Below are 21065 nucleotides of genomic sequence, written 5' to 3'. Positions count from 1 at the left end.
CGTAGGTACACATTGCACCACATATTGATGTAGGTACACATTACATCGTATATCGACGTAGATACACATTGCATCATATATTGACATAGGTACACATTGCATAATATATGGACGTAGGTACACATTGCACCACATATTGACGTAGGTACACATTGCACCACATATTGACGTAGGTACACATTGCACCACATATTGACGTAGGTACACATTGCACCACATATTGACGTAGGTACACATTGCATCATATATTGACGTAGGTACACATTGCATCATATATTGACGTAGGTACACATTGCATCATATATTGACGTAGGTACACATTGCATAATATATTGACGTAGGTACACATTGCATAATATATTGACGTAGGTACACATTGCATAATATATTGACGTAAGTACACATTGTACCACATATTGACGTAGGTACACATTGCACCACATATTGATGTAGGTACACATTACATCATATATCGACGTAGATACACATTGCATCATATATTGACATAGGTACACATTGCATAATATATGGACGTAGGTACACATTGCACCACATATTGACGTAGGTACACATTGCACCACATATTGACGTAGGTACACATTGCATCATATATTGACGTAGGTACACATTGCATAATATATTGACGTAGGTACACATTGCACCATATATTGACGTAGGTACACATTGCATCATATATTGACATAGGTACACATTGCATCATATATTGACGTAGGTACACATTGCATCATATATTGACGTAGGTACATGCACATTGCACCACATACTGACGTAGGTACACATTGCATCATATATAGACATAGGTACACATTGCATCATATATTGACGTAGGTACACATTGCACCACATACTGACGTAGGTACACATTGCATCATATATTGACGTAGGTACACATTGCATCATATATTGACGTAGGTACACATTGCATCATATATTGACGTAGGTACACATTGCATAATATATTGACGTAGGTACACATTGCATAATATATTGACGTAGGTACACATTGCATAATATATTGACGTAGGTACACATTGCATAATATATTGACGTAGGTACACATTGCACCACATATTGACGTAGGTACACATTGCACCACATATAGATGTAGGTACACATTACATCATATATCGACGTAGATACACATTGCATCATATATTGACATAGGTACACATTGCATAATATATGGACGTAGGTACACATTGCACCACATATTGACGTAGGTACACATTGCACCACATATTGACTTAGGTACACATTGCACCACATATTGACTTAGGTACACATTGCACCACATATTGACGTAGGTACACATTGCATCATATATTGACGTAGGTACACATTGCATCATATATTGACGTAGGTACACATTGCATAATATATTGACGTAGGTACACATTGCATAATATATTGACGTAGGTACACATTGCATCATATATAGACGTAGGTACACATTGCATCATATATTGACGTAGGTACACATTGCACCACATATTGACGTAGGTACACATTGCACCATATATTGACGTAAGTACACATTGCATCATATATTGACGTAGGTACACATTGCATAATATATTGACGTAAGTACACATTGCACCACATATCGACGTAGGTACACATTACATCATATATCGACGTAGGTACACATTGCATCATATATTGACATAGGTACACATTGCATCATATATTGACGTAGGTACACATTGCATAATATATTGACGTAGGTGCACATTGCACCATATATTGACGTAGGTACACATTGCATCATATATTGACGAAGGTACACATTGCATCATATATTGACGTAGGTACACATTGCATCATATATTGACGTAGGTACACATTGCATCATATATTGACGTAGGTACACATTGCATCATATATTGACGTAGGTACATGCACATTGCACCACATACTGACGAAGGTACACATTGCACCACATACTGACGTAGGTACACATTGCATCATATATTGACGTAGGTACACATTGCATCATATATTGACGTAGGTACACATTGCATCATATATTGACGTAGGTACACATTGCATCATATATTGACGTAGGTACACATTGCATCATATATTGACATATGTACACATTGCATAATATATTGACAAAGGTACACATTGCATAATATATGGACATAGGTACACATTGCACCACATATTGACATAGGTACACATTGCATAATATATGGACGTAGGTACACATTGCACCACATATTGACGTAGGTACACATTGCACCATATATTGACGTAGGTACACATTGCATCATATATTGACATAGGTACACATTGCATAATATATTGACATAGGTACACATTACACCATATATTGACGTAGGTACACATTGCATCATATATTGACATAGGTACACATTGCATCATATATTGACGTAGGTACACATTGCATCATATATTGACGTAGGTACATGCACATTGCACGACATACTGACGTAGGTACACATTGCATCATATATAGACGTAGGTACACATTGCATCATATATTGACGTAGGTACACATTGCACCACATACTGACGTAGGTACACATTGCATCATATATTGACGTAGGTACACATTGCATCATATATTGACATAGGTACACATTGCATCATATATTGACGTAGGTACACATTGCATAATATATTGACGTAGGTACACATTGCATAATATATTGACGTAGGTACACATTGCATAATATATTGACGTAGGTACACATTGCATAATATATTGACGTAGGTACACATTGCATAATATATTGACGTAAGTACACATTGCACCGCATATTGACGTAGGTACACATTGCACCACATATTGATGTAGGTACACATTACATCATATATCGACGTAGATACACATTGCATCATATATTGACATAGGTACACATTGCATAATATATGGACGTAGGTACACATTGCACCACATATTGACGTAGGTACACATTGCACCACATATTGACGTAGGTACACATTGCACCACATATTGACGTAGGTACACATTGCATCATATATTGACGTAGGTACACATTGCATCATATATTGACGTAGGTACACATTGCATAATATATTGACATAGGTACACATTGCATAATATATTGACGTAGGTACACATTGCACCACATATTGACGTAGGTACACATTGCACCACATATTGACGTAGGTACACATTGCATCATATATTGACGTAGGTACACATTGCATAATATATTGACGTAGGTACACATTGCACCATATATTGACGTAGGTACACATTGCATCATATATTGACATAGGTACACATTGCATCATATATTGACGTAGGTACACATTGCATCATATATTGACGTAGGTACATGCACATTGCACCACATACTGACGTAGGTACACATTGCATCATATATAGACATAGGTACACATTGCATCATATATTGACGTAGGTACACATTGCACCACATACTGACGTAGGTACACATTGCATCATATATTGACGTAGGTACACATTGCATCATATATTGACATAGGTACACATTGCATCATATATTGACGTAGGTACACATTGCATAATATATTGACGTAGGTACACATTGCATAATATATTGACGTAGGTACACATTGCACCACATATTGACGTAGGTACACATTGCACCACATATTGACGTAGGTACACATTGCATCATATATTGACGTAGGTACACATTGCATAATATATTGACGTAGGTACACATTGCACCATATATTGACGTAGGTACACATTGCATCATATATTGACATAGGTACACATTGCATCATATATTGACGTAGGTACACATTGCATCATATATTGACGTAGGTACATGCACATTGCACGACATACTGACGTAGGTACACATTGCATCATATATAGACGTAGGTACACATTGCATCATATATTGACGTAGGTACACATTGCACCACATACTGACGTAGGTACACATTGCATCATATATTGACGTAGGTACACATTGCATCATATATTGACATAGGTACACATTGCATCATATATTGACGTAGGTACACATTGCATAATATATTGACGTAGGTACACATTGCATAATATATTGACGTAGGTACACATTGCATAATATATTGACGTAGGTACACATTGCATAATATATTGACGTAAGTACACATTGCACCGCATATTGACGTAGGTACACATTACATCATATATCGACGTAGATACACATTGCATCATATATTGACATAGGTACACATTGCATAATATATGGACGTAGGTACACATTGCACCACATATTGACGTAGGTACACATTGCACCACATATTGACGTAGGTACACATTGCACCACATATTGACGTAGGTACACATTGCATCATATATTGACGTAGGTACACATTGCATCATATATTGACGTAGGTACACATTGCATAATATATTGACATAGGTACACATTGCATAATATATTGACGTAGGTACACATTGCACCACATATTGACGTAGGTACACATTGCACCACATATTGACGTAGGTACACATTGCATCATATATTGACGTAGGTACACATTGCATAATATATTGACGTAGGTACACATTGCACCATATATTGACGTAGGTACACATTGCATCATATATTGACATAGGTACACATTGCATCATATATTGACGTAGGTACACATTGCATCATATATTGACGTAGGTACATGCACATTGCACCACATACTGACGTAGGTACACATTGCATCATATATAGACATAGGTACACATTGCATCATATATTGACGTAGGTACACATTGCACCACATACTGACGTAGGTACACATTGCATCACATATTGACGTAGGTACACATTGCATCATATATTGACGTAGGTACACATTGCATCATATATTGACGTAGGTACACATTGCATAATATATTGACGTAGGTACACATTGCATAATATATTGACGTAGGTACACATTGCATAATATATTGACGTAGGTACACATTGCATAATATATTGACGTAGGTACACATTGCACCACATATTGACGTAGGTACACATTGCACCACATATAGATGTAGGTACACATTACATCATATATCGACGTAGATACACATTGCATCATATATTGACATAGGTACACATTGCATAATATATGGACGTAGGTACACATTGCACCACATATTGACGTAGGTACACATTGCACCACATATTGACGTAAGTACACATTGCACCACATATTGACGTAGGTACACATTGCACCACATATTGACGTAGGTACACATTGCATCATATATTGACGTAGGTACACATTGCATCATATATTGACGTAGGTACACATTGCATCCTATATTGACGTAGGTACACATTGCATCATATATTGACGCAGGTACACATTGCATCATATATTGACGTAGGTACACATTGCATCATATATTGACATAGGTACACATTGCATCATATATTGACGTAGGTACACATTGCATCATATATTGACATAGGTACACATTGCATCATATATTGACGTAGGTACACATTGCATCATATATTGACGTAAAACACAGTGCATCATATATTGACGTAAAACACAGTGCATCATATATTGACGTAGGTACACATTGCATCATATATTGACGTAGGTACATATTGCATCATATATTGACGTAGGTACACATTGCATCATATATTGACGTAGGTACACATTGCATCATATATAGACGTAAAACACAGTGCATCATATATTGACGTAAAACACAGTGCATCATATATTGACGTAAAACACAGTGCATCATATATTGACGTAAAACACAGTGCATCAACTAATTTGTAAAATTGTACAATATACAAAGTATACTACCAAGCATTACAGACATAAATATTACCTTAGAACCCACTGAGATGTGGTTTCCATAGAGATAAGCAACTTGTTCACAAACACTCCGCAACAACTGCCCTAAAGAATACGTCTCAACCGTAGCTCCTACAAAGCGCACAATGCATGCACAGTCCTTAACAACCTGGTAGCAACGACCAGCAGCCTTGGCAACAAGCGCAGTCTTTCCACATCCAGTGAGTCCATGTATGATCAGAGGAAACTGAGAATCACTAGCAAGGTACTTTTCGACTTTGGAGAGAAGATCTTGGCGTCCTTGGAATGTATTACAAAGTTGTTGGCAGTATTTGGTATGCTGTTGCAGCTCACTGTAAAGTCTGTCATGGATTTCTGAGTATTTGATAGTGGAAATGAATGTAGTGTTAATACATCTATACATAGCACAGTGGAAGGTTGATTAAATTAATTGAAAACACATTTATGTCAATTATAAAAGCAATAACTCTTGATCCAACATTGCCCGGCATCACTATCAATACATGGGTAACCAACCAAGGTAGAGATTTCTCCAGAAAGGTTTCTGAGCCAAGGGAATACTAAAAGTAAATCATTGTACCAAAGCATAAACAAAATGAGTAATGTGTGATATTGACAAGGAAAGCTGTATAATGTATAACATTGGCCAGGGAAGCTGTATAATGTACATGTGTAGTATAGTAGTGAATTTATGTACAAAATTTAAAAAAGATAGCTCCGCTGTTAGCAATGCACACTTCAATTAAAGAACAGAAGATATCATTAGGAAATGAACAATATGTAGACTTGCTGTTTTCAACAAGAATTCAAAAATATCACTTTTCACCAAAAATGACAAAAATAATCATAAAAATTAGATAATTGAAGATATCATCACGAAATGAACAAATCTGAGAGAGGTCCACATGTAGTACCTACAGTTGTATATATGTAATATCAAAGCAATTGGACTTGTGGTTTTTAACAAGAAGTCGAAAAAATCCCTGTTAACCAGAAATATTAACCAAAATGAGAGAATTAAAGATATCAGCATGAAATGAACAAATCTGAGAGAGGTCTATCCAAGGTAATTATACACCAAGTATCAAAGCATTCAGGCTTGTTGTTTTGAAGAAGAAGGCAAAAAAGTAAAAAGTTGACATGGACGCCGGACGCCGGACAATCACTCATATGATAAGCTCCGCTCGACAAAGTCTACACGTCTTACATGTCTTACTAGGCACATGCAAAGAATGAACAGATGCAGTCTGGAGTGAGCTGAAATATAACTCTGGACATGGATTAATAAATTTATTTGTGAGTAGGAAAAACTAAATCAGTTTGGTGACTTGAAGGCACTATATTTTAGGCGATTTATATTCAGGTGACTAAAATTGGAATTTTTTCATGGTTGTAAACAGGGAAGAGAAATTTCATTACACTCCCCCGGGTTACGGGTGATCTTTTGTCAAGTCAAGTGGCACTGCATCATTACTTTTAGAGCAAATGAACCAGCACAGACTGATTAGTAAGTCTTTCCAAAGACTTGCTTGATGGTAAACATGTGATGGTTGCAAATCAAATGACACACCTAATCCCTAGGCATCCTGTGTGGAAATCGTAATGTATAAGTGTTGTGTCTTGAACAGACAACACAATTAACTTTCTCTTTCATTCTATGTTCCAATATGTTTAATGTACTCAAATAATAACCCTGTAAGTTTGATTGGTACAGAAATGGCTAAGATAATAACCCTGTAGGTTTGATTGGTCCAGACATGGCTAAGATAATAACCCTGTAGGTTTGATTGGTCTAGGCATGGCTGAGATAATAACCCTGTAGGTTTGATTGGTCCAGGCATGGCTGAGATAACAACCCTGTAGGTTTGATTGGTCCAGGCATGGCTGAGATAATAACCCTGTAGGTTTGATTGGTCTAGGCATGGCTAAGATAATAACCCTGTAGATTTGATTGGTCTAGGCATGGCTGAGATAATAACCCTGTAGGTTTGATTGGTCTAGGCATGGCTGAGATAATAACCCTGTAGGTTTGATTGGTCTAGGCATGGCTAAGATAATAACCCTGTAGGTTTGATTGGTCTAGGCATGGCTGAGATAATAACCCTGTAGGTTTGATTGGTCTAGGCATGGCTGAGATAATAACCCTGTAGGTTTGATTGGTCTAGGCATGGCTGAGATAATAACCCTGTAGGTTTGATTGGTCCAGACATGGCTGAGATAATAACCCTGTAGGTTTGATTGGTCCAGACATGGCTGAGATAATAACCCTGTAGGTTTGATTGGGTTAGGCATGGCTGAGATAATAACCCTGTAGGTTTGATTGGTCTAGGCATGGCTGAGATAATAACCCTGTAGGTTTGATTGGTCTAGGCATGGCTGAGATAATAATCCTGTAGGTTTGATTGGTCTAGGCATGGCTGAGATAATAACCCTGTAGGTTTGATTGGTCTAGGCATGGCTGAAATAATAACCCTGTAGGTTTGATTGGTCTAAGCATGGCTGAGATAATAACCCTGTATGTTTGATTGGTCTAGGCATGGCTGAGATAATAACCCTGTAGGTTTGATTGGTCCAGACATGGCTGAGATAATAACCCTGTAGGTTTGATTGGTCCAGACATGGCTGAGATAATAACCCTGTAGGTTTGATTGGTCTAGGCATGGCTGAGATAATAACCCTGTAGGTTTGATTGGTCTAGGCATGGCTGAGATAATAACCCTGTAGATTTGATTGGTCCAGACATGGCTGAAATAATAACCCTGTAGGTTTGATTGGTCCAGACATGGCTGAGATAATAACCCTGTAGGTTTGATTGGTCTAGGCATGGCTGAGATAATAACCCTGTAGATTTGATTGGTCCAGACATGGCTGAAATAATAACCCTGTAGGTTTGATTGGTCCAGACATGGCTGAGATAATAACCCTGTAGGTTTGATTGGTCTAGGCATGGCTGAGATAATAACCCTGTAGGTTTGATTGGTCTAGGCATGGCTGAGATAATAACCCTGTAGGTTTGATTGGTCTAGGCATGGCTGAGATAATAACCCTGTAGATTTGATTGGTCTAGGCATGGCTGAAATAATAACCCTGTAGGTTTGATTGGTCTAGGCATGGCTGAGATAATAACCCTGTAGGTTTGATTGGTCCAGGCATGGCTGAGATAATAACTCTGTAGGTTTGATTGGTCCAGACATGGCTGAGATAATAACCCTGTAGGTTTGATTGGTCTAGGCATGGCTGAGATAATAACCCTGTATGTTTGATTGGTCTAGGCATGGCTGAGATAATAACCCTGTAGGTTTGATTGGTCTAGGCATGGCTGAGATAATAACCCTGTAGGTTTGATTGGTCTAGGCATGGCTGAGATAATAACCCTGTAGGTTTGATTGGTCTAGGCATGGCTGAAATAATAACCCTGTAGGTTTGATTGGTCTAGGCATGGGTGAAATAATAACCCTGTAGGTTTGCTTGGTCCAGACATGGCTGAGATAATAACCCTGTAGGTTTGATTGGTCCAGACATGGCTGAGATAATAACCCTGTAGGTTTGATTGGTCTAGGCATGGCTGAGATAATAACCCTGTAGGTTTGATTGGTCTAGGCATGGCTGAGATAATAACCCTGTAGATTTGATTGGTCCAGACATGGCTGAAATAATAACCCTGTAGGTTTGATTGGTCCAGACATGGCTGAGATAATAACCCTGTAGGTTTGATTGGTCTAGGCATGGCTGAGATAATAACCCTGTAGATTTGATTGGTCCAGACATGGCTGAAATAATAACCCTGTAGGTTTGATTAGTCCAGACATGGCTGAGATAATAACCCTGTAGGTTTGATTGGTCCAGGTATGGCCGAGATAATAACCCTGTAGGTTTGATTGGTCCAGGCATGGCTGAGATAATAACCCTGTAGGTTTGATTGGTCTAGGCATGGCTGAGATAATAACCCTGTAGGTTTGATTGGTCCAGGCATGGCTGAGATAATAACCCTGTAGGTTTGATTGGTCCAGGCATGGCTGAGATAATAACCCTGTAGGTTTGATTGGTCTAGGCATGGCTGAGATAATAACCCTGTAGGTTTGATTGGTCCAGGCATGGCTGAGATAATAACCCTGTAGGTTTCATTGGTCCAGGCATGGCTGAGATAATAACCCTGTAGGTTTGATTGGTCCAGGCATGGCTGAGATAATAACCCTGTAGGTTTGATTGGTCCAGGCATGGCTGAGATAATAACCCTGTAGGTTTGATTGGTCTAGGCATGGCTGAGATAATAACCCTGTAGGTTTGATTGGTCCAGGCATGGCTGAGATAATAACCCTGTAGGTTTGATTGGTCCAGGCATGGCTGAGATAATAACCCTGTAGGTTTGATTGGTCCAGGCATGGCTGAGATAATAACCCTGTAGGTTTGATTGGTCTAGGCATGGCTGAGATAATAACCCTGAAGGTTTGATTGGTCCAGGCATGGCTGAGATACGGGTGAACACACTAGTACATGCACAGATCAACAAAGCGTCCAAAAAGAAACAAATAATTTGACGCATTCTTCATTGCCAATTATAGTTTTTATCATGATGCAATTTTTTGTTTAGACCTTACTCTTGTGTAATGTTTCATGACCTTTCATTACCAAATTTAACATTACAATGCTATGAAGGACATTTGAACGAATCAGTCTACACCATCTAAGAAAACGCGATCTTAAATATGAACTAAGTTATATTATGTGTTAAGGATCAGGAAATATTTACAGAGCATGTATATTTTTTTTAAAAAAAACCTGAAATTGATAAAATAAGAATGTACAATACAATTGTGCAATAATCAGGAATACATGTTGACAATGAAAAGAGATGTGCTTAGGGTGTAAACAAGTCTTGGTTATCAATATTAATGTTGATCTGTCATTTAATATTTTGTAAGAAAAGCAAAAGACTTACTTTTGACTGGAGCTTCATCTTGATGTACTTGCCAATCACTGATGGCCTTATCAATAAGTGTCGTCAACATTACTTCACTTTGATTACACAGGCTATCAATATACTGAGCATGTTCAGAAATGCCCTCTGGATCAACTCCATTCTTGCTCCACGAAATCTCAAACTTGAGAAAATTACCCTCATTAATCTTCGCACCTAATTCATTTCGTAACTGACTGAGCCTATCTTGTATGACTTCATCTATCTCGTTGTTTTCACCCAGAGTGTCAATGTACGATCGGTTGGAAGAGTCCCCTACGCTTGACTCAATGTCTTTGAACACGCGTCGTATCCACACAATATCGTCCGATGATGCTTCAGTTTCCAGAGGTCCACTCCTTATCTCTTTCTCCATCACTACACAAAACGTCGATATTCAATGTAAGTTCATATAGGGTAATCAATATCAGAAATGTGTTTATATATTTTGATAAAAACAAAATGACAGGCACTGAGGTACATGTATGTCATGTTCAATGCTTATAACAATTTTAAATAAAATTTGTCCATGTACATGCAAGGTTTGACTCTAGAATGGCAGACATGCTTGATTTTCAGAAGTTTTAGTTTCACGATTGATGCCATTTAACCATGTTGCATAGAATTAGAAACAGTTGCATACGTTTCACATAATGTACATTGTATGATGAATGTGTGAAATCTGAATGGGACCAGTACAGACATGTCAGAGGCATTCATTATTAAAATAATATGGCCACCAGAAGGCCATTTTGAATCCAATTTGCAAAACAATAATGTCCAACGTATGTGTCAAGTTGTAATGAAATTCGCCTTTGCAAGATAGGGATCTGGTTGTTCTTGAATGACAGAAATGTTTGATTTTCTTGAATTTTTGGCACTAAAATGCCATTTACCGATATATATGAAGTTTGAACAAACAAACAGCAAATGAATGGACAGACAGGGAATTAATTACATAAGTAAATAAATAACAAACTGTCAGACATAATGACCATACTGTAATTTGTACATATTTATATAAATATACATATACAAGAATTATGTCACTACACAAGTTTTATATGAACTATAATGTATGACATTTAACCTTTTTACCACCAGTTCCCTCTTTTCATCACAAATTCACAAAATAGTCCTATTTATAGTCTGCAGAAATAGTAAAAAATTTTGAGTAAAAACTGAAAATTGATTCGTTAGCTCCAAAATTAGGGTTCATTTCCATATAAGATAAGATAAGATAATTCTTTATTACAACCTTATAGAATGAATTACATATCTATTTTGGTTTATGAAATGCAATAAAGGTGTTAAAATAAACATAACAAGTTAGATATCTAAAATCTACTACAATACAGTTACATGAAATAATGTAAAAAAAAAAAACTATTGATGACCCATTAGGTGGTTTTCTCTAATGGTATTTGCTGTTTTTATAAATTTGATAAGCTCTGTTAGTAAATATTTGTTGTTTGTATTGAAGGATATAAGAAAAAAGTGCAGAAAAATTTGGGCAAAAAAGTTAGGTGTTGAAATAAAAAATATCTCTAAAATATTCATATTTAGTTTTATGTCAGCATTTTTCTTTAAAGACAGATTAAATCCAGAATTAGGTACATTAGACATTTAAATAAATTATACATAATTATTCATTTTTTGCATAAAATGTGGAAACTTTATTAAATAGTCATGGAAAGCTGTTAACCATAATGAAAAAAAAACACATTTCGCTTCATTTAGATTATCGGTAAGTAATGAACAAGGTACTTTTATCATCACCATGGTGATGTCAGAATTGACAAAGCACTCAAGATGATTTCATCATGGCATTGTCATAGCAAGAACCATAAAGGTGACCATTGTAGCAGTTTTCAGTTAAGCCTAAACACATGTATTCTATTGACAAGGATTGACGTCATTCACTGACGTAATGCCTGCCAGCCAAAGTGTGTCAACCACTCAAATAAGAGAAAATCACTCGCAACTATGAAAAGCAGGGAAGATTTTTAGAAATAAATATCCAGAGAAAATATTGAGATTATAATTCTACACACAAAAAAAATCACAGAAAATAAACTATATTTATAAAAACAAGCAGCCTATCGGCTGAGATAGCTCCGCTGTTAGCAATGCACATTTCATTAAAGAACTGAAGACATCATTAGAAAATGAACAATATGTATAGTATCAAAGCAATCAGACTTACAGTTTTTAACAAGAAGTCAAAAATATCACTTTCTACCAAAAATGACAAAAATATTCACCAAAATTAGAGAATTGAAGATATCATCACGAAATGAACAAATCTGAGAGAGGTCCACTTGTAGTACCTATATATGTAGTATCAAAGCAATTGGACTTGCGGTTTTTAACAAGAAGTCGAAAATATAACTTTTTACCCAAAATGACAAAAATATTCACCAAAATTAGAAAATTAAAGATATCATAACAAAATGAACAAATCTGAAAGAGGTCCACATGTAGTACCTATATATGTAATATCAAAGCAATTGCACTTGCGGTTTTTAACAAGAAGTCGAAAATATTACTTTTTACCAAAAATATTCAACAAAATTAGAGAATTGAAGATATCAACATGAAATAAACAAACCTGAGAGAGGTCTACCCAAGGTACATATACACCAAGTATCAAAGCATTCAGGCTTGTAGTTTTCAAGAAGAAGTCGAAAAAGTAAAACATTGACACGGACGACGAACAATCACTCATATGATAAGCTCCGCTCGACAAAGTCGACAGCGGAGCTAAAAAGCAGATTTGATAGAGCAAACAAACAAGAAAATAGTTAAAAAATAAGATAACAATATAACTGAACAGCTTTTCTACCATACACATTCTAGAGTTTCTAACCACTAAACTCATTTGGACTCCTTGAAATAAGAAAATCAAAATATTTTCAAAATCTAATATATGTTTATCCCCTTTTCTGAGGAAATGTTTTGTTTACATAAAAATAGTGTCACAGCCATTGCCAAGTAATGATCACAAATGGTTTTCATGTTGTGCCAGCTAAAGTGTGTACACTGTTATAACCTTTGATATCAGCAATTCAAACATAGTGAAAACATTGAAACCTTGCTCGCAAGTGAATGTACTATCTTGAGACAATACAATTCATTAGAATTATACTCATTGATGTATTACCTTTCGATAGATATTAAACATTAGACATTGAAATACTATTTCTGTTCTACTACCGTCCCTTGTCATAATCCCCTCCTTGGGTATACAATGTAAGGCCACCCGCTTATTTTTAGACATTTAATAAATTTAAGTGCATCGCTGGTTATACGCCCAGACTGTTTTTTTAATGGATTTAATCTTAAAAATAAAGATGTGGCAAAAATGTGACGGTCAAGTCATGAAACCTGGTCAGTGAACATTGCTTCACTTTCCTGAATAATCAGTGAATCCATTGAGACTACCATTAATGAGCTATGAATGGGTAAATATGTTTCAATGTGACCTGTGAAAAGTGTTAAGTACTTCCTCCACACTAAGTTTACATTTCAAAAGTTGTGAATTACCTCTTTTTTTTTAAATTCACCCCTTTTTTTCATTAAAATCAGTGCCAACAGATCATACAATGTACTTCAGAATGTCTACATTGTGTTAAAGAAATGCCCATGGTCAATATTCTGACCTGTTAAAGTGAAAGTCAAGGCTAACAACATAATATTCCTCGATGGAAGAGCTCGGCAAATGTAAGGACATGCAATTTACAGTTTTTTTATATCACTTCTCATTCTCTAGATATTCAATTTTTCATCAATTTATGTAGACCGCCATCTTGATTCTTCAGCAAAGGATTGTGGGTAAAGTATGACATCATAGAGTCTGTTGTCAGAAATTGAGAATCAAGATGGCTGACAACATAATACTGATGAAATGTTGAATATCTAGAGAATGAAAAGTGATATAAAAAAACTGTAAATTGCATTCTCCTACATTTGTGGAGCTTTTTCTTGGGGGGTCATTGTGTTGTTTGGCTTGACTTTCCCTTTGTGTAGAAAAACATCATGGTGGAAATTGTGTAGAATCAAAAACATCCTATGGCAAAGATATTAATTAATAATATTGTAATAATATGTTTACATGTTTTGTTTTAAAAGTATATTAGTTGTGCATACATTTACATAAATTTCAGAAGTGTTTCTATGGTTAAAATAATTTAAATTGTAACTATTTAGATATACAATAAATGCAATTGTTGGTTATAGGTGCTTCTATTGGATATATTGTAATAGAATGAATACATTATAAAGTGCTGAACCTAAGCAAACAACCACCTCCACCTGACCAATCCATCTTCACCATTACCTACCCCACCCACAACAACACATCTTGTTTTTAGACCATACTGGTAGCCATGGGTAACCAAAGTAATCCTAAAGTCTCATGGGAAATTACTTAAAATGAAATTTTCATCACCAGAGACTTGCAACCAATAAAAAATATTGCCAATTACAGCAAGTTTTGTCTAGAGAGCTATAAAAATTTACTGTACAAATCAATAAACACTACTGAGAAGCAAGGTACGAAGGGGGTAAGGAGGGAGACTCACCTGATACCATATACCTTTCTTGCTCTTCTCTACTCCAGCAGCTCGTCAGTATTTTCTTGATTCTGTCTTGCACGCTGTTCCATTCTTTTTCCGCTTGTAACCTAACATCTTTATTTGTATCTTTATATTTCTTAATTTGGCTACTAATTGGTTGTAAGACATACTCGGGTGGTACAGCATTTGTATCAATTCGATACCATTCATCTAATATCTGTTTGTCAGTGCTGTCTGTTATCGACTCTTGAAGTTTTTTAAATGCTGTTGCTGGGATCTGACATGGACATTGGCAGTTGTATTTCTGGTTGAGAAAACTCTGTAGAAAAATAATTGAAAAATGAATTATTATATATAGTAATGTATTCCTGGTATTTCGGAGTGATTACATACAGGTGATTAGTAGTATTACACAACAGAACACCTTCGTTATCAAAATGCATGCAGTTATTCAGACATACACGTTTACTGGTGTAATATCAAATGGAACAGTTCCAAGGCATGGTTCAATTAATATGGAAGGTTTGGACTTTTCAAATAATGAAATATATTATTTACAGTGGGCCAGTGGGCAGTAAAATAAACTGATCACTATTTCCCTATCAGTTTCCCTTGTAACATTGTAATATTCACAGGAACATTTCCAAGGGTGTTTTCATTCCAACAAGCTCCCGAACATAAGAATTTTCACATAACTTCACTGCAGTAACAACCACACAGTATGTGAATGGAACTATTTAAGAAAAAGATTTATGGATTTGGAATTAAAATAAAGTTACATCATGAGATAAAGAATTGTGTGAATTCAACAACTGTCTGAACATTTCAAATTAAAAATGACATGATATGCAACCATCACTAGCAATGTTCCTCTGAATACTGCCAAATTTTGATTAGGTGATAGTGGCTTGTCAGATTATGAGAGGGGTGGAGTTTAAAACATGGAGTTATCACTATCTATGAAACTATTAAAGTTTGTGAAAAGCTTTTTCTATTAAAATAAGAATATATGTTAATTAACCACCATCGTAAACATGGCAATGAAGAGAACACTTGCCATTCAAAACAAATTCATCTTTTTCATTGAACAAAACTGACATACTTACAATAAATTTTGGTCCAATGGATTTTTGTTGACATTCTTTCAATTCAAAAAGACTACAACCCACTAAGCTGTGGTCATCCATGTCTTCTAACCTATGACCCCAATGAAGATCTACAAGTTGAAGTTCAAACCCATTTTTCGCACAGTGCATTTGTAGCTTTGGAAACACTCTCTCCATCAATACAGTACGCTCAAGTTCTGAATCTATCAGGATGAAACAAGATTGAGTAATCATGGTTACTATGGTGATTGATTCATCGACACAAGATGGATGAATTCAGTGTGGCACCCTTTGTTTGCTGACTACAACTAACACTAATAACGTTTTCTCTGACTTTTAACAAACTGGAGATCATTTAATATCTATAGAATATGTGATTAGAATATTATTGTATAAACACAAGCTGAATGTTAAGCAGATGAATGATTGTTATAACTCATTGCTGGACACAGATTGAAAGGAACATGGTGGAGCAATGAAAAGTAAAACGACAAATCCAGAGTGCACACAAGGAAGATAATATAGATTATCTCGCAGCATGTCCCTGGCCTTTTGCCTTTAATATTCCTCTACTGTAGGACATGTGCCTTTAATTTGTACAATGTATGAAGACTCACCAGCTTGGCATGCACTCACAAATATCCTGATCACTTTTATCATCTCCGTACATTGAACGTTGGCAACGTCTCCTGTTAGCAGCTTTTGTACATCGTCACGGAGATCAGCTAAGCTTGGTAACGGTGGATCACTAGGTCCGCTTTTCACTTGTGGAGGAGGTTTAGGCTGCGGTGGTTCTGCTGGTGGAGGCGCATTACTGGGTGGTGGCGGAGGTGATGACTGTGTGGATGGAGGAGGCCCTGCTGTATTGGCATCTGACGGACTACTTTGTGATGGATTTGTCTTATCTTCTACATTCACCGCAACATGGACATTACTTGATGATGTTTCACTAGGGCGACCTCTTTTCTTTGACTCCTTTTCTTCTGAGGAATGGCGGTTACCCATGCTGAAATCAAATATAGCAATTATTACTAATTAGCTACTAGTAATGGGTCTTATTAGTTTTAGAAACTTGACAAAAGTTTTAACCATGGTAGTATATACAACAATGAAGTTGTCAATAAAAATCAAAACAACAATTGTAACAATGTTAAGAAACCAGTCTTCATGTTCCAAAATTAGACAACTGGGCAAATGCATGCTCAGCTCATTTTGTTTCGCCAACAAAACAAAATGGAAACCAGTCGGCCATTTTCAATAAAATCATGAAACACAATGATGTGCATCAGTAATGCAGCGTGAATGATGTAAATTCTTAAAATCTGATTGATGACATCTTCAAATATTGTTGTTTTTAAACAAAACTGGCCAAATGCCAATCAAAGATTATTAAAAATTTAAAATACATGAACATTGTCTTCAATTCAGGGACTTGGCAAGTCTAGATTCGGGGACTTGGCAAGTCTAGATTCGGGGACTTGGCAAGTCTAGATTCAGGGACTTGGCAAGTCTAGATTCAGGGACTTGGCAAGTCTAGATTCAGGGACTTGGCAAGTCTAGATTCAGGGACTTGGCAGGTCTAGATTCAGGGACTTGGCAAGTCTAGATTCAGGGACTTGGCAAGTCTAGATTCAGGGACTTGGCAAGTCTAGATTCAGGGACTTGGCAAGTCTAGATTCAGGGACTTGGCAAGTCTAGATTCAGGGACTTGGGAAGTCTAGATTCAGGGACTTGGTAAGTCTAGATTCAGGGACTTGGTAAGTCTAGAATCAGGGACTTGGTAAGTCTAGATTCAGGGACTTGGTAAGTCTAGATTCAGGGACGTGGGAAGTCTAGATTCAGGGACGTGGGAAGTCTTGATTCAGGGACTTGGTAAGTCTAGATTCAGGGACTTGGTAAGTCTAGATTCAGGGACTTGGTAAGTCTTGATTCAGGAACTTGTAAGTCTAGATTCAGGGACTTGGTAAGTCTAGATTCAGGGACTTGGCAAGTCTAGATTCAGGAATTTAGTAAGTCTCGATTCAGGGACTTGGTAAGTCTCAATTGCTCCTGTTAAGGTAGGTAAGTAATAATGGAATGGGTATCTGTGCTCATGACAATGTGTTTTTAATATATAACAAATTACCAAATGTCTATGAATAAAATATGCTAATATATAAATGAGAATTCTAATGAAATTTTACAGAACTTGAAACTCCACTGATTAGGACAAACATGTAAAATTGTCACAGAAATATTTTAAAATTCACTTTACTAATATACATGTATTTATTAAATGCACAGCAAATTTTGTTGTTTATGTAGTTAGTTGGCTATTTTAAAACAAATGATACGATTTTACTGAATTTTACAATATGGTTTTATTACATGCTGTTGACAAAACCCAGACAATCATACAACGTATATGGTCACCAAATTTTCATTGGTAAGAAGTTCTCACCATATCTCAAAACTTCTTAACTAATTATGAGAGCAGTACTTATTATTACACGAATTATGAAAACTATTTATTATTAAATGAAACAATGCTTTAACAGATTTCTATTTTGCATAATTTCAGGCAGCTCCCCCTCCAAATACAACTACAGTGACATGTGTTCAAATCGACAATTATTTAATAACTTTAAAACTGAAAATTATGATTAAATTTGTTACTATTATTTATAAGATTAAATACCAACGATCAACCTTATATACCAGTTCAAGTTATAACTGTCGCTATATATTGGACCCCAATTGCCATTTACTGGTTCCTGACATTTTTGACTTGTGTTGCGTTGAGTCAACTCAATGTTTTGACGTGTCAAGACAGTTAATTGGAGGAAAGTATTCACAAACAATTATTCAATCAGACCAGATTTTTCCATAGCAAGTCCCAGTGAGAATATTCAGATGAGTTGGCAATACATTCTGTGTATTCGCATCAAATGTGACCCACTCTTGTTCCAAAATGGAGGTCCCCCTCTAATATATAGGCGTCTGAACGCAGAAATTGGGGTTAAGGCAATCTTGCTGCCCAGTTAGACCTCATAAATAAAGTCATGAAAATGCAACTGGTGGAAGAAGGCATAAAATAGGTTATGGTAGAGTAGTGAGGAAGAACAGAAATAATTACAAGAAAGTAAAACTACAAACAAATACAGAACAAATGATTTATAAACTGAGTATTGAGTGGTTATCAAAATCAAAACACCACCACCGACAAATTTTTTGAGTAAAAACTGAAAATTTACTTAAATTGTGTCTGTTGGCTCTAAAATTAAGGTTCCTTTCTAGAAATACTGAAGAAGATAAGAAAAATAATTTGGGCGAGAAAGTCTGGTGGTGAAAATCTTAAATGTTTGGTATATGTAAGGTATTCACAAGGGAATGAAGCAACAAAAGTCACCACAGATCCCTACTTATAAATTATCAAGTTCTCAAGACCCATGAAATATAAAACAAGTTCTGTCATATCGACAAATTGGTAATGATAAAAAAAACATCACTGTAGTTGTGGTAGAATCAGTTCAAAACTTGGTGCCTTGCAGAAAAAATACATTATTTTGATTATTCAACTACAATTGTATTACTTCAATAACAAAAATGAGTTATGGCAAAAAAGGTTTCCAAAAAAATAAAAATCTGTCCACCTCGCAGCAAGCTCAGACACGATACTTGAGATAAAACACTACAGACGCAATTAGCTATTGTAATTGCCATTCAGTTTAATATTATCACCTCCTCTAGGGCAACAGGTTCATACTGTATATTACTATTCAGTACAGTACCTGCCTGAGAGTGCAAGCTCTAAAAAAAATATGCAATATCACAATTCTAGAAAAAATACCGGCACATAAAAATCCATTGTAACATTTGTGTGCTATTAATTGTAAGTAAATAACTGCAAAGCCATTTGGAAAGTGAAGAATCTTGATATCTTTAATGGAGCCTATATAAAATTGGCTGTTATACTGGACACAATTGTTCAAGGTCACAGTCCTTTTAATATCAGACACTATTGTAAATTAATTATAAAATAAAGAAGAGAATCAAATGTTCTCATACTGTAGAAGCTTCTATTGCAATTTTTGCAAAATTTTTTTATTTTTTATTTAATGTTTTCTAGAATTAATAAATAAATAAATAATTTGATAAATTTAAAACAAGTAGTTTAACAGGTTCTGCTGTTTAATGGTTATGCATGTCTTTCACTTTTTGCCATCCATATTATTAAAACAAAGACACAGTGATGAAGAAAGAAAACTGACAATTTACAACAACCTAATAATATAGGAAGTGACAATATTACACATGTATAATACATCACCATTACAGCCAAATATTCATTATAAGACTATTTAATAAGAAAAAATGAAATATACATGCCAAAATGAACACCATTTTTTTATTCAAGCCAAACCTGGGCTCTATTTCAATATGCCTAGCTCATAGGATAGCTGCAAAATACAGCCAAGCATGGTCGATTCTAGGTTATTCATTAATCATGGAAACCCCACACTTAGCAACACTTAGCAACCACCCTACTGATGACGTCAAAGCCAGCACTGCTATCATATTCAATACAATGGCCAGCACAAGACTCCGAAAACAAAG

At 35.9% G+C, this 21065-nt stretch overlaps 1 protein-coding gene across 1 annotated transcript in view; it reads right to left on the bottom strand.

The window, feature by feature from the left end:
- The window catches only part of LOC100373947 (NACHT domain- and WD repeat-containing protein 1-like), a 92415-nt gene that overhangs the window by 39161 nt on the left and 32189 nt on the right, over positions 1-21065 (bottom strand). Inside the window, exons 2-6 of the mRNA XM_085499949.1 lie at positions 17087-17475; positions 16470-16672; positions 15370-15682; positions 10769-11164; positions 5843-6183 (exon numbers count right to left, since the gene is read on the bottom strand). Of these exons, the coding sequence (XP_085356075.1) occupies positions 5843-6183; positions 10769-11164; positions 15370-15682; positions 16470-16672; positions 17087-17475 (1642 nt within the window). The remainder of the gene's footprint in view (positions 1-5842; positions 6184-10768; positions 11165-15369; positions 15683-16469; positions 16673-17086; positions 17476-21065) is intronic.

This window comes from Saccoglossus kowalevskii, chromosome 6 (genome assembly GCF_978046115.1).
Source record: "Saccoglossus kowalevskii chromosome 6, keSacKowa6.1, whole genome shotgun sequence".
NCBI classification, from domain to species: domain Eukaryota; kingdom Metazoa; phylum Hemichordata; class Enteropneusta; family Harrimaniidae; genus Saccoglossus; species Saccoglossus kowalevskii.
Note: the sequence above shows the minus strand (reverse complement) of the source record. Positions and strands in the feature narration are given on the sequence as shown.